We start from the raw sequence: 13,690 nt of genomic DNA on the forward strand, positions 1-13,690 counted from the left end.
GCCCAGATTCCCTTTTCACAGGTGCTGTGGATGGAATATGATCTGGCAAATCAGAGATGCTGCAGGGAACTCCTGGCTTACCTGCCTAGTCTCACCTCCTGCAACAGCAGAGGTTAACACAAAGCTCTGTTTCCTTCAGCAGGAAGAAGAGGGCTCCAGCTGCAGGTCCTGGCAGGTAAGGAAGGATGCAGCAGTTGTTCAGTCACCTCTGGGGCAGGCATGGGGCTGTTGTGATATTGGGTCAATACATGCTTATCCTCATTTAACAGAAAATATTTCAAGGCTTAATCTTTTTCCTGGAATATCGCTCTGCACCGTCAAAACTTTCCTGAGCCAAAGCAGAGGGAGATACATGGTATTGGAACCACAGTTCTATTCAACTCCTCTATGTGGCCCAAGCACCGTTATTTCTAGATCAGCAGCAGCAAGTCATGTATACAGACACTGACAGCCCTGCCTCTAGCTCTATGAATTCTCCTCTCTATGGCAGCTCTAGTTTGGGATATTCCGCCACTTCCTCAGTTAAGATGTAATCAGCCAAATCTTCACCATTTCACTGTTTAAAGCTAGTGACTTCCCCGTACTACAACATCACTCTGGGTGCACATTTATCAGCAGCCCACATGCCACAAGGGGGATAAGCCCATGGTATGTGTTGTCTGTGGCATGCATCAGATTGCACTCAGCCAGGGGAGTCTGCTCTCCTTGCTCAAAGGGCTTTGCCACCCCTCCAGGACCTGCCAAAGCTGCGCTCACTCTACAGAGAGGCTCATTCATCACTTTCCTTGGGGTCTGGTGGCACAAAACCAACAGGGAAACTCTCTGAAACGGGCACCTCCCTTCCTTCCCTAACCCAGAAAGTGCACCTGTGTGCTCTGAAAAGTTAACCTACAACAAAGCAGGCGCTGTTCCTAAGCACACAGCTTGGTAGATGGTATCAGCCAGCACCAGCCCAGAAACTGGAACTCAGGACCTTTTAGTGGTAACAGACACACCAAAAAACCACCGGTGCCATCACACAGGGTTTGCTTCCCAAAGTGACTACAGTGCTTGTGCCCATTTGTAACACAAACCAAAGGGGTGACCAGCTGGGCTCAGTGGGCCGGCCATGCTTGTGGGAAGTCACTGGTTTGTTGGCTTCATCCTCCCCAGTCTCAGCACGATCCCAGAGCAGGGCAGGTACTGTTCATGCATTGATGGCATTGGCAACGTCTGCGAACACAAGCCGGCTGGGTCTCTGGAGGGCTCCTTGACTTGTCAGCAGAATCTGCATTGAAGCAGTGAAAGATGAGACCCAGCAAGTCTGCCTTCGCTCAGGTGCATGTGCTTGGGCACACACTGCACAGGACTGTAACTACATTCTGCCCCTTGCTAAGGGAAGACTGGCTGACTAACATGGTATTAACTTGGCTGTGATGGGAAAATACAACAGGCCAGTGAGCAAGTCAGCACACCCATGTCAGTTCAATTATCCCCACATCACTGGATTACTGGGTGTCATTATTTATATCAATGCAGCATGAAAAGACTTGAAACACCAAGAAGGCCTGAAAACATGCCATAGACTGAACTTGGTTGGTTTAGACTCTCCCTCTCTTATGTTAAGCATTTAAACTTGAAATTTTCCAAGAGGGTATCTATGCATCAGCAAGCTCTGGAGAGATCTCGGGTATCCTGCTGGCCAGGCTCTGTATAGGAAGGATCTGCTTTTACTGTGATGGTTTAACTCTGGCCATGTCATTTCTCCCTTTGCCACCTGGAAGGAAATGTGTACTAATAGAGGGATCTGATGTTTTCCCAGTATGTGCTACCCAGAAGGACAAGATCCTTTGCTTTTATACAACAATATTTCTTGCTTTTCCAGACCAGTGTATGGAATATATTGACTTTCATATTCCAACACACACATCTCCCCTGTGCTCTTTAGTACGTTAGCAAGCATGTCTTAAGGTAAATATTTTATAACTACAGTGGTACTTATCTCCTCTGTTTCTGCCCATGCTTAGCTTGCTGCAGGTTATCTGAACGTGTAAAGCGTGGGGATATTGAGAATTGTTTGGGAGAGCTCCTGGAACTGGAAAAGCAAGGGAAGACATGGGCAACATGGAGCAGCTGGAAAGAATTCAAGAAAGGAGAGATGTCTACTCTAAGGGGAGGCTGCACCACTGGCTGAAAGACATACCTGTTCCAACCGTGCCTGCTGGCTCTGGCTTTCAGATGGGCTTTTTGTGTGGTGGTGGTGACAAAGGAAAGAGAGAACACTGTGAAGCTGGCTGCAAACAATTGTGAGAAACCCTTCTTTGTTATTTCTCCTAACTCTTGGTACATTGGGGAAGGAGATAGTTTCCTATCAAAGACCCATGTGGATAACTGGCCAAGTTATTAAGCTGTTTCCTAACTCACAAATGTAGTAAGTCAGCGGTCTCTAATGGCCTTATAATATCTCAGCATGCTGCATGCCTCTGAAAGCTCAGATGTGGTCAAAGTAAAGGCTTCTTTCCCTCTTCACAATTTCAAATAGAGAACCCTCCTCTCTTTTCCTGAGCCATGCCTGCTCTGTGCCCAGCAAGGTTGGCCTGGAGGTGCTGGCAACACCAGATGTGCCATGCCATAACAACATGCAGGCTTTCTGCCTGTGTTCTTCAGGGCTTGCAGCACAGTTAGCTATTAGGAGTACAGGCTTTCCCTCAGCAAGGCCTTGTTCCACACTTGCATCCTTAGACAAAGCTGGGATACCTTAAAACTGGGTGGGAATTACTTGCTTTTCAGGGCCAGGACAAAGAAGCCTCAGTATTTTGAGGGCATTGAAACCCCATCTCCCAGAAAATTACATTCATCCTACTGCTCCCTACTGCACATCCTGCTGTGGTGCCCTAGGTGGTAAACTGTAGTAAATGCACCCTTAATTACTAAAGTTGCCCTTCGCTCTTGCCTATTGAGTAGATCCACCATTTTGCCTCCCCAGGCTCTTTGTCCTAGCTGCCTAACCCTTCAGTCTGTCCTAAGCACTCCAAAAGGCTCAAGTCCCCTATCTCCAGGGCTGGCAGAGATGGAACAAGTACTCCTGAGGTCTTACATGATTTCCTTACCCTACAACCCTACAAAGAACTCCTTGGCTCTGTAACAAAAGCAGTATAGGGACCAGTGGCTGTAGTAACAGACTCACTGGTCCCTGCTGCCTACCTTGCTCTGTGATGCCTGGGAAGATGCTGCATCTCGCCCATGTTCCAGCAGCTCCTGCTCCAGTTCATCCTGTTCCTCAGTGGGATCAAAGTTGTACATGGGCATGAGCTGGTGCCGGAGCTTCTCCAACCTGCCCATGGGAGGGAAGGGAAAGGGTTGGTTGAGAAGGACAGATGCTCAGGCTGCCTTCCCTGCCCAGTGCTGAGGCTTTCTGCAAGGCCTTTCTCCTGCTGTAAAGGGATTCTGCTCTTGTTGTTCTTGCTGGATAAGGGTTATGTCATGTCCTGTCCTGCAGGGATGAGGATAAGAACCTACTGCACACAGCTGGCAGGAGCAGAAGATACCCAGAGAGCAGTTACAGGGATTAATTGCCATCACTAAGCTATGCTGGCAGGCATTAGTCACAGAGGAATCAGACACGGATTTAAATTGATGCAAACCTTAAAAGAGCAAGCTTTCTGTGGTGGGACAAAGACTGAACATACTGCCTAGGCACGTTGTGACTTTTCTCCCTGTCCTTCTGCCTGCAACAGTCAGTCCTGCCAAGTCACGCTTAGTCTGCCAGCAGAAGTCCACTTCTGGCTCAAGTGGCCCCAGAGTAGTACTTAACTCTGGGCTGAAATACATAAAAATGAATAGAAAATAATAAAAAGAAAACAGGAAAGAGATTCTCACAGGAGGCTGATGCTTGTGGACAGATTGTTCTTGCTCTTGTATCACTGCTCCAAGTGACAGAGCTATAAACTATACCCCATGGGGCCTTCCTCAATACTGGGTGGCTCAGAGATGGAGGATGGGTGGGTGGGCAAGCTCCTGTGAAAATACTGAGCCCTGCCTTAGGCTGTAGCTGAGTTTTGGGGGTGGGAAACACACCAGTAGTTACTGGCAGTGTCACCACAAATATCTGTTTTGGCAAGTGTTGGGATGACACACTCCCTCCCTGGTTCTATATGGGTTTGCCAATACAACCATTATCTCCAGCAGTGCTATGTTCACAGGCCAAGCATTAGCTGCTCCTGTGGCAGTAGCCGGACCTGGGCTTCAGGGTTTGGCTTGGGAATTTTACAGTGGGCAGCAGCCCTTCTTAAGTGTGTTAAGTGAGCACAGCTCACTTCACGGCCACGCCAGGCCTGGCACCAGGAGTCAAGCATGGAGAAGGTACCGTATCTAATGGGTCTTCTTCAGCAGTGTCCCAGCTGTCAGAGACAAGAATTAAGACATGTCCCTCTGTATGCTGCTCTCATCTCTATTTCTAGCCAGCAGCTTAATAAGGAAATTAAGACACTAAGTTTTTGGGGTAGATAGCTGCACCTCTACACTACGCTGCTGCCAGCTGCTGTGACTGCAGCTTAGCCGCCTGTCAGCCTTGCAAGGCCAGTGTCATTGCCCAGGCTGTTGGAAAACACAGGGATCAGGGAATGACTGAAACGTGAGATCTGCACCTCTCATGACAGAGTTCCCAGTTTCTTTGCATACTTGTGAGCCTTTTCTCTGTTTTAGTGCATCCCATATATAAGCATGAAGAGTTTGCAGGATCCCAAACGTCCTCCTGCTCATCCATGTTTTCCTTTCCAAAGCTGCAGAGGAGTCTTTGAAGCTTTGGTGATAGAAAGTGGGTCAGCACCATGAGTGCAGTGTCCCTACCCCTGCCTCCTTCACACACACCTGATTCCCTGGACAGCCATCCCTTGCACTCTCCCTATCTTGCTGTCTGCTTCCCAATTCTCTGAATTTTGAGGGGCACTGAGATCCCTTCAGCCAACAGATGTAACTTACCTCTTCCTCTTCCTGATATACAGAACCTGAAGGAGAAAGAAAACCATCATTATAACAGTCCCAATAGGATGGGGAAGAGAAATTTTGGGCACAGGGCACACGGAAGGGAGGTGCAGCAAGTGTGGTGTCACTGCACACTGAAGCAGGGGGAAGGGAGAAGTGACAACCAAAACTGAAATTCCATAGGCATCAGTGTAAGCTTGGTGGCACACCATGTCTGACACCAAGTGCTCGAGTGGCCTGTTATTAGGTGTGTTAGTAGTAGTAGTAAGAGTATTAGGTATATTATTATTAGGTGTAGCTCAGCACATTTCTGGTGGCTGCAGGACATGTACTGCAGTTTAAGAGTGGGTGAAGAACCTTCTCTTTGTGATTTCCATCTGTAAACTCCCTACAGTGCTGAAGTGCTATAACCCCCTCCCCAGTATGAAGGGATGAAGCAAAGAGGGCATGCTCAGTGACTTGCCTCGTGTCAGCCAGTAAGAGTGGCTGTGCTGGGAAGAAAGGGAGGCTTTTGGCCTCCAGAGCCTTGATCTGAGAACTACGAACGCTGGATGTTGCTCTTGGGAACTTATGACCATTTCCAGGATAATGTTTCCAGGTTCTTAAGGGCTTTTGGAATAACTCCTCCTTGGGCCTGCAATGAAATGTTGCAGTAGTCCCTCTCTGTAGTCTCCTCTGATGGCTGTATTAGTGAAGCTCTTCCTCATACGAGGAATGGGAGCTTGCTACCTTCTGTTCTCTGTTGGCAGGTAAATGATGTAGTTATATATCAGAAGAAATGCAGCACTTGCATTGCCCATGTCAGGCCCAGAACTACAGTTTCTGAAAGCTTCTGCCTGCAGCATTAATGGCAGGTTTAGTTACACAGCAAATCCTCAAGCATTTTGCTAATATCCAGCAAGTAGAACCTTGAAAATACAGCCCAGAATGAGTCAAATAAAACAGATCCAGGCTGTTTTCATTCAAAAAAAGGCACAACCATAGGGGGGGGAGATAAATGTTTTCAACAGTCTGCTTTAAAAGTCAATTTGGATGAACTTTCTTGCAGGGCCCCAGTGTTGACAAGGTTTAAATCAAAGCATCTGTTCCACTTAAGACAGAACAGAATTTGCTTTGTGTTCTTTTAACTGAACTTCCTATTGCTAATAAAAATAAACACTGATGCTACATATGGCTTCCCCTAGGCCTGCTGAGCATCCCGGCTGGATTAGACCTCAAGGAAACTGCAGAAATACAGAAGCACTGGATAAAGGCCTTATAAAAAAAGGGATCTCAGGAACAATCAGTTTCCAGCAGTTCTGGGTGAACCTTTAGCAGAATGCAAATAAATAATTCAACCCAGATCAGTCCTAGAACCCCTTTGCCACCCTCCACAGGCCACAAAATACTTAGCAGGGCTTTCTTACCATAGCTACAGCCAACCCAATCACAGTTATGATCCCAAAGGACAGCAGCATTGTGCTCAGGCCGGGTCCAGTGCTGGTCACATCTGGGATTTTGGTGCTGTTGAAACTGGTAGTCTCAGGGCTTACGGTAGCTGTTTCTGGTACAGTCACATCCAGAGTTGTCCCTGGGTCTGGCCTGGCAGTGGTGGTGATGCTGTGATACAAGTCATGCACAGAAGGTGAGCTGTAACTCATCCTGTCAGCTCTTGGTAGCTCCTTTTAACAACGTGTTGTCCTCACCCATCAGCTACAGAAGTGGAGAGCTGCCCTTCATATGGTGGCCCCTCATGTGAGACCTGTCCTGTAGCATCACCGCTGATGGTTTTCTTCATAGGAACCTAGGAAAGAATGAGACAAATGAACAGTGCAGAGTTCTTAGAGAAAGGCAGAACGTTTTCCATAGCTTTCCAAGTCACTAGTACAATTGTTAAGAGCAGTTCACAGATGCCCACTCAGAGTAAGATTTTTTGGGGGTGCTCCCCAGAGCCATGCCTCATTCCTTGAAGTCAGTCATACTCTCCCCTTACCACTTCAGCTCTGTCTCCTTACAGGAACTTGGCAGATACATGTGGGGATAGCCCCAAAACCCCACATCTATTCACCATAGGAGATACAGGGTTTTCCTGTTTCTGACTCTTGCTGTTCATTTTTGGACAGTTACGCAGATCCTCTTATCAGTGGCACTCGGCTGCGAAGCAGCTGCATCTCAGGATGCTTTTTATTGCATCCAAAGTAGGACTTCCCTGTTGCGGCAGGCACTGGTGACTGGTAAGTCACTGCACTATCCATCACCCCACTGTCCCTCACCCCATGCACTCTGCAAAGGCAGCTTCCCTAGAGCAGTGAGTTGCAGGGAGTATTTCTCAAGTCCCCCATGAAAGCACCCACTCGAGCTTAGTCATGCACTTCTTATTATCACTATTAATTTTAAAATGAGTCCAATTTTGGTTTGAAGTTGTGAAATTTGATGGCTCTATTCATGCTGAAAACATGAAAGCCTTTAATTGCTTCATGCTTCTATTGTGCAAATGATCAGGAATTGCAAAACACCATGGGGATGATCCTATGGGAATTATTTGCAAAACTTTGTTTATAAACCCACTGTTTATAACATCAGTTCAACAACTGCTTCCATGAAAATGCAGCTACCTCTGGACCAGAGCAGTGCCAACCCTGAGAACCTGGTAATTTCTTTGCTGTTGAGCAGACATTACATCTCTGGACTGGAATGCAGCTGGACACAGGGGCTAATGAGCTCTGAATAGAAAAAGACGTTCCTGCAAAGAGAAATGAGCCATTGTTCTGCTCTGTTCTATTCTAGGCAAGGTTATTGTGCAGTTCCCATTACCACAGCGCCTTACTGCTGTCCGTAACTGCATTAAGCGGCATGATTAACATCTGTCAGTAATGACTGCAGCAGAGAAATCACACCAGGCAAACAGCACCTGTGGTCAGGTAGCAGCACAAGTAGCCACCTGCATTCGCACAGCACTTGTCCTGCATCTCCCTGAGCAGGTAAGTCTCTTGCCACACCTGCAGGATCTGTCTCACAGGAGTTGCTGTGGGAGCTGTCAAACTCCCAAGGGTTTCTAAGAGAAATGTAAAGATAGCAGTTGTGGTCTGGTCCCATCTAACACCATGCTGAGACACGAGTTCACTGCAGCTGAAAGGGACCATGTCCTTCACTTCCCACCAAACCATGCATGCTGAATTTAAACCATGTGGCACCAGGATTTCCTGGACCATTTCTGACCACAGCAGAGCTCAGGTTTGGCACAGTCGGGCACAAAGATGGCAAACTTGAAATGCAAGTGCCACAACAGCAGCAGCAACGACAGCCCAGCACTGCAAGGGAAGGGATTGTTGAACCACTGATTTGTGCTATTCAGGGAAAATTTCCATTACAATAATTCAGAGTTTTAAAAAAGCCACAACCAAGGAATCAAGAAGTAGAAAAAGAGCCTAAGTGAGAGGAGTGAAGCAGGCCCAAGGCCTTTGCAAAGTATGGCTTTAGATCTTACACAGCTCCTGAATTATGGAAACAAGAGGGGTTACACCTTCATTTCAATGCGCTGTTAAGTTTTGGAAAAGCACTGGAACTTGGATGTTGAAGCTGATAGCATGCCTTGGGTAAGACCTCTTTTGTATGGACCACGCACTGAGCTGTTGTGCATTGCTCCTTTGAATAAAGTTAGGCTAGATTAGAACTAGACAGCAGAAAATCTGTTCAAAGTGGGAATGGGGGCTTCTGTCCATGCTGATGGATTCCCAAGCATAGAGACCTAGCTCTAAAAGCAGTCCTGTATGAAAGAACATGGCTTATACAACCAGTTCTATGTCCAGATGAGGGTATTTCTACTCCCAAGCCCCTTCTGCTCCAGGTTGCAGAGGGCCAAATGGGGAGGCTGAGTGCAGGGCCCAAGGCTTAAAAAGCAAGGGCTGGGAGCCATTGATCTTTCCCACCACCTTCCTTCCCCAGTTGTCATCCTGGTGCTGGAAGTTTGAGCTGCAAGCTGGGCACACTTCAAGTCTCTGAGCTGCTCTAGGGCCAGGGACTGCTACTACCTATTGCTAGCAGGTTCAGCATAGTCCATGCACAAATAGATGAGGAACCACATCCTCAATTGCTGCTGGCATTCTTCCATTGCCTGCACCACCAGAGCTTCTCACATAGCCAGGGCTGGTCCATGCTGGGCTCTGCTGGGTCTGGGAGTAAGAAGAGTATGTTTCTCTCCTAGCCAGCATTTCCAAACCAGTCTCTGGTAAGTGCTGCTGTGGCCAACACCTCTGAGATGCAGATCATTGCGTCAGGGACTAGCTTGTGGCTGCTGGCTTTTCTGAGCCTTGGTTTTAATCTCTCTGTGCTGCAGCTTCCTCTCGGGTATGCCAGGAATAGAGGGTTGTGTCACAGGGATGAAGGTGGCTCACAGGGTCTCTGAATGAAGAAGGCAAATGGTAACTAGTATTTCTTTCTGCATTACTTCACCGAGATGAAGTGTCTTTAGTCACTCAGAAGTGCGAGCAGCACCGGGCTGCTGTTGCCTATGGGATGTGGCTTCCCAGTGTGTGAACTTATGGCTTCGTCTCGCCCTGCTATGGGGCTGACCGGTCTCCAGGGCAGCCCCCAGGGCAGGGGAAGCCCCGGCCGCGGGTGCCCTCTGTCCCGGAGCACCTCAGCCGCCTCCCTCCCACGGTCCCAGCCCTCCGAAGCACAGGCGAGGGGCCCCTGCCCAGCAATGTCCCTCTCCTCCGGCTCCGCACTTACAGAAACGCGAGCAACGGCCGGACCCGGAGCCCTCTCCGGTCAGTGCCACCCGCGGCTGTCTGGGGATGCTTCCCCATCCCAGAGAACGTTTCCAGACGGGTAACGGGTTATGGCCCTTCCCTCTCCGCAGCGCTCCCCATGCGGGGACGGAGCGGCCCCAGGGCTCGCAGCCCGCTCCCCTCTGCGCTGCTGTCACGCTCCACACCCGCGGCTCCGCCACCCGCAGCGCTGTGCTCGCCCGGCAGGGGCTGGCCGGGCCTCGTCGGGGCGAACGCACCAGGGCTGGGACCGGGCTCCCCCCCGCCCGCTGCCCGGCCCTGCGCTGCTCCCCTCCCGGTGTCAGCCCTGTTTCAGCGCTGCCTCCGCTGCGCCGGGGCGGCTGCTGCCCGCCGGGGCCGGCACTTACTGAGCGCTCCGTGCTGAGGCCTCCGGTGCCCCCGGAGCGCCGCCGCCGGTCGGTGGGGAAGGGGCGGCCGAGCCCCGCAGCTAAGCGCGCAGCGCCGCACGCCCGGAGGCCCCGCCCCGCCGCCCAGCGCCACAGGTGATTGGTTGGCGGCCGCAGGGCTCGTCTCGCGATTGGTCCGTGCCCCTGTCAGTCATGCGCGCGGCGGCCGGCGCTGAGGTGATGTGGTGGCGCGCGGGGAGCGGCGGGGTTGTGCGGCGCTGCCTTCATGCCCTATCCCTCAGCCCCACTGTGGGGTGCGGGGTGCGGGGTGGGAGGTGGATGCGCAGGGTCCGCTTCCAGGGGGTCCGGTTGCGGCTCCAGCCCCGCCGGTGACGGGAGCCATGAGGGGAGGTGTCGCTGTGCGGACGCGCTCGCCCGTGAGAGGGCCCGGGCCTGCCGCCGCCCGGGTAAAGGGACCCCGCTCCATGGCCGCGGTGCCAGGCGGGGTGCTTGGGGGGGTCAGGGTATTGCGTGTGTAGGGAGGGCCGGGCCAGCTGGAAGGAAAGCCGGGTTCCGGTCCCGCAGTGTGCTCTGGGACTCGTTTACCGCCCGAGAGCCGCTAGGTCACCAGAATGAGGTGTGGATGGGCAGCTCCCTGGCTGGCAAATGGGGCCTCCTACCTCCTGCCTGGTACGGGCCGAGGGGCCGGCCAAGCGGAGTAGTGACGCCGTGGCACAGAGGTACCAGGTTGTACTGTGCAGGCCCCAGTTGCTGCCTGAGCCTGTGAGCAGGACAAGGAGTGTGGGGCAGGTTGAAAGGTGGAGCCTTTCAGCAGCCACCACTGTTTGTGTTGGCCTTAATTGAGTGGGATCAAACCACACAACTGTGGGAAAACATCTGTTCCTTGCCTTCGTGCAAACAGGTATTTGCACCGAGAAGTAGCTTGCAGGGAACCTCACATCAGTACCAGGTCAGCTTTATTAGTAATGATAGTAGTGGCAGCATTGTTACAGCCATGGCAAAAGACGGATTAAAGACTTAGCTGCCTCCCTAACAGTAGTGGTTAATGTTTTATTCCTTCAGTGTTCCTCTTTGGTAGTATCCTCAAAACAGGGCTTTGAAGTGTGGAGCTGCTTAGGTAAAGCCTAGCTGTCGGACTCCTTATGCGTAACATAACAACAAGTTTTCATAGGGGCTGCTTATCTCTGCTGGGTAGTAATGAAGATGGTAAGGAGGGAATCTTCAGGCTCTTTGAGCACCCACCCCTTGCCAGAAGGTGGCAGATAAGCCAGTCTTGAGGCCTTTGCTGCAGAGTATGCCCTCTTCTGTCTCTCTGGGCTCTGGTTTGATTTTGCAAAGGAGGGCCTGACTTCCCCCAGTTTTGCTGTGCAGCAAGAGCAGGGTAGGCTCCACACTGCTGCCTGTGCAGCATGGTCCAGGGCTGCTGCAGGGGATGAGTGCCAGCATCTGCCCAGGTGGGAGCTGACCCAGCCTCCCAGATCTCTCTGCAGCATCAGTCCTACAGGGCAGCACCCTGGCTCTTTAGTTGTTTGTGTGGTGGTTTTTTGGAGGAGGGGAGGTTGTGGTTTTTCTGAGAGGGTGAAAGAAAGCAGCCATCAATAGAGGTATGGGAATGGATGCTTAGGGAAACCCACAGTGGCCCCAGGGACTGTGAGTCAGAAGGGAGGGAGGCCCTCATTTCTGATGGATCACAGCAGGAAAGCAGTTTTGTTTCTCACACACAGTCCCAAGTGTGATATGCAGCAGCTGTTCTGTAAAGCTTCATCTCCTTTGTCTCCTGCAGTCATCTTGTTTGTTTTCCTTCTGTCTGGCTCTGCCTGTCCTATTCTTTAAGAAACTGACTTCTTTCTGGCAGGGTTTGCCTTTACTGGCCTTTGTATCTTTCAAGTGTTTCCCTTCCCTCTAGTTGTCTAGTTGTGAGTTTTTCTTTCTTCTCTGCTCTTAGCAGCTCAACCCTGCCGTTGTGGCCCCTTGTGTGCTCTCTGGGGATGGTGACAGTGTGGAAGACCCTTGATATTTGGAGTCAAGGTCTTCTGTGGGCACATCTGCTAGCCCAGGACTTGTGGTTTATGAACAGAGAGAAGAATAAAAGAAAGAATCTAGGAGAGACTTACGGTGTTCCTGCAGGGAGCCAGGATGATCCACTTGTGAGGTGAAGAGCCAAGGGCTGGAGCTGAGGTTGGTGTGTCTGTGGGTTTCTGGGACCAAGGACAAGCAGAGCACTGTGCCTGTATTTGATTTTACAAAGAAGGGCCTGACTTCTGACAAGAAGGCACGCTTGCTTCTGCCCTGCCTCCTTGTAGCTCTGTCCTTTGGAGATGGGCAGCTTTGCAAAGAACTGGATTGCAGCAGCAGAGCAGGTTGGCTGTTACCTGAGTCTTCTGTTGGGGTAATCCTTTGTTATTCTTAGGGTGTAATGGTTTTTTACCTGTGGGCTGGGATTACAGCAAGCAGTCTGCATTTTGTCAGAGGGGAACAACTGATTTGCAAGCCCAGGGGATTCAGGCTGTTCTCTTGTCTCGTTTTCTAGACCAGAAGTGCTGCAAACCAGTGCCATTTTTGTGCTGCTGTGAAGAGATGCATTGACTGTGCTCAGCTGGTGCTTAGCCATAGTGGCTTGTGGTAGCAGCAAGTGTCCTTAGCACTGACTGGATCAGCTGGTGGCAGGAACTGATTTTGCAACAATGAGATGCCTCACGCACACACTGTTTAGGAGGTTGTCCTGTCTCTCACCTCAGTGCATGCCATGGAGGTGGAGTCAAATCCTCAGTCCGAAGGAGTTGTCTCTGAGGCAGAGCTGCAGCGCAAGGCCTGGGGTCATGACTGCCACCGATGTGGTCAACTACTGGCAGAAGGTGTTTGAGACAAATGGGATCCCTGAAGCACGAGAATCCAGTGAATATATCGTGTCATTTGTCCTAGGAGCAAAAACAGTTAAGTAATAGGAAAAGTATGTAGTCTGTGTGTGCCTCTCACTTCATCATTTTGGTTGAATCCCTTACCTTTCTCTTACAGGAAGTAGAAAAACTTTTCCTTCCTTAGGCTGCACAGAGGGTGAGGTGTAGTTTATTTATGCCAATAGAACACTTGGGTTCTCTTGAATACCCTCTTTTGCAGAGATGGAATGTAACCCGTGGCATACACACCCACACTGTACCCTGACTTGTGTGTTGGAATGTTCCTTAATTTTACTTTTTCTTCTGAGCCACAAAAGGAGCAGAAGAACAGTTGTACAGGTTTGGTTTAAAGCTTGCAGATAGGTTTGCCTAATCATTTCTTGTTTCTAACAGCCCCTGGCACATGTTTGTCAGAATACTGGGTCTCCCTGAAGGATGCTTTTGGGAGGGTGCAGAGGATGCCTTAGTGGCACAAGTGGGCAGGTTGTAATGTGACCTTGTCTCAGTTTCAGAGCCTGAGTTCCAAAAGCCTCTGCACTCCGCTTACAGTAGCGCAGCAGGAGCAAATCCAGCAGCTGAGCAACAAGCGACTAGAAAGGTAGGAGCATCCTCTTACAGTCATTCCTTTGGAGGATTTTCCTTCAGCCTTAATAAGCCAGATGAATGGCAGCAGAGAGAAGACAGAATACCATTAGCAGCTGACATGTCAAGTAAC

The 13,690-nt window shown here is 50.4% G+C and overlaps 2 protein-coding genes across 6 annotated transcripts in view; one reads left to right on the top strand and one right to left on the bottom strand.

Annotated features, from left to right (window-relative positions):
* Positions 1-769: 769 nt before the first annotated feature.
* Positions 770-10,175, bottom strand: C9H3orf18 (chromosome 9 C3orf18 homolog). The gene is made up of 6 exons (XM_034066319.1): positions 10,079-10,175; positions 6,648-6,745; positions 6,369-6,561; positions 4,960-4,985; positions 3,184-3,313; positions 770-1,267 (listed from the first exon to the last, which is right to left on the bottom strand). The coding sequence occupies exons 2-6, from the start codon at positions 6,737-6,739 to the stop codon at positions 1,187-1,189; spliced, it is 522 nt and encodes a 173-aa protein (XP_033922210.1). The 5' UTR covers positions 6,740-6,745; positions 10,079-10,175; the 3' UTR covers positions 770-1,186.
* A 91-nt stretch (positions 10,176-10,266) lies between these two features.
* HEMK1 (HemK methyltransferase family member 1) overlaps positions 10,267-13,690 on the top strand; it is a 28,856-nt gene continuing 25,432 nt past the window's right edge. Inside the window, exons 1-3 of one of the 5 annotated variants that reach the window (XM_031042372.2) lie at positions 10,267-10,294; positions 12,609-13,011; positions 13,482-13,573. In XM_031042372.2, coding sequence (XP_030898232.2) covers positions 12,763-13,011; positions 13,482-13,573 — 341 coding nt within the window. In that variant the 5' untranslated portion in view covers positions 10,267-10,294; positions 12,609-12,762. Of the gene's footprint in view, positions 10,295-10,773; positions 13,012-13,481; positions 13,574-13,690 lie in introns of those variants that run through there. The other 4 variants (XM_031042371.2, XM_031042374.2, XM_031042373.2 and 1 more) reach the window with 4 other exon arrangements.

This window comes from Melopsittacus undulatus, chromosome 9 (assembly GCF_012275295.1).
Source record: "Melopsittacus undulatus isolate bMelUnd1 chromosome 9, bMelUnd1.mat.Z, whole genome shotgun sequence".
Classification (NCBI taxonomy): Eukaryota; Metazoa; Chordata; class Aves; order Psittaciformes; family Psittaculidae; genus Melopsittacus; species Melopsittacus undulatus.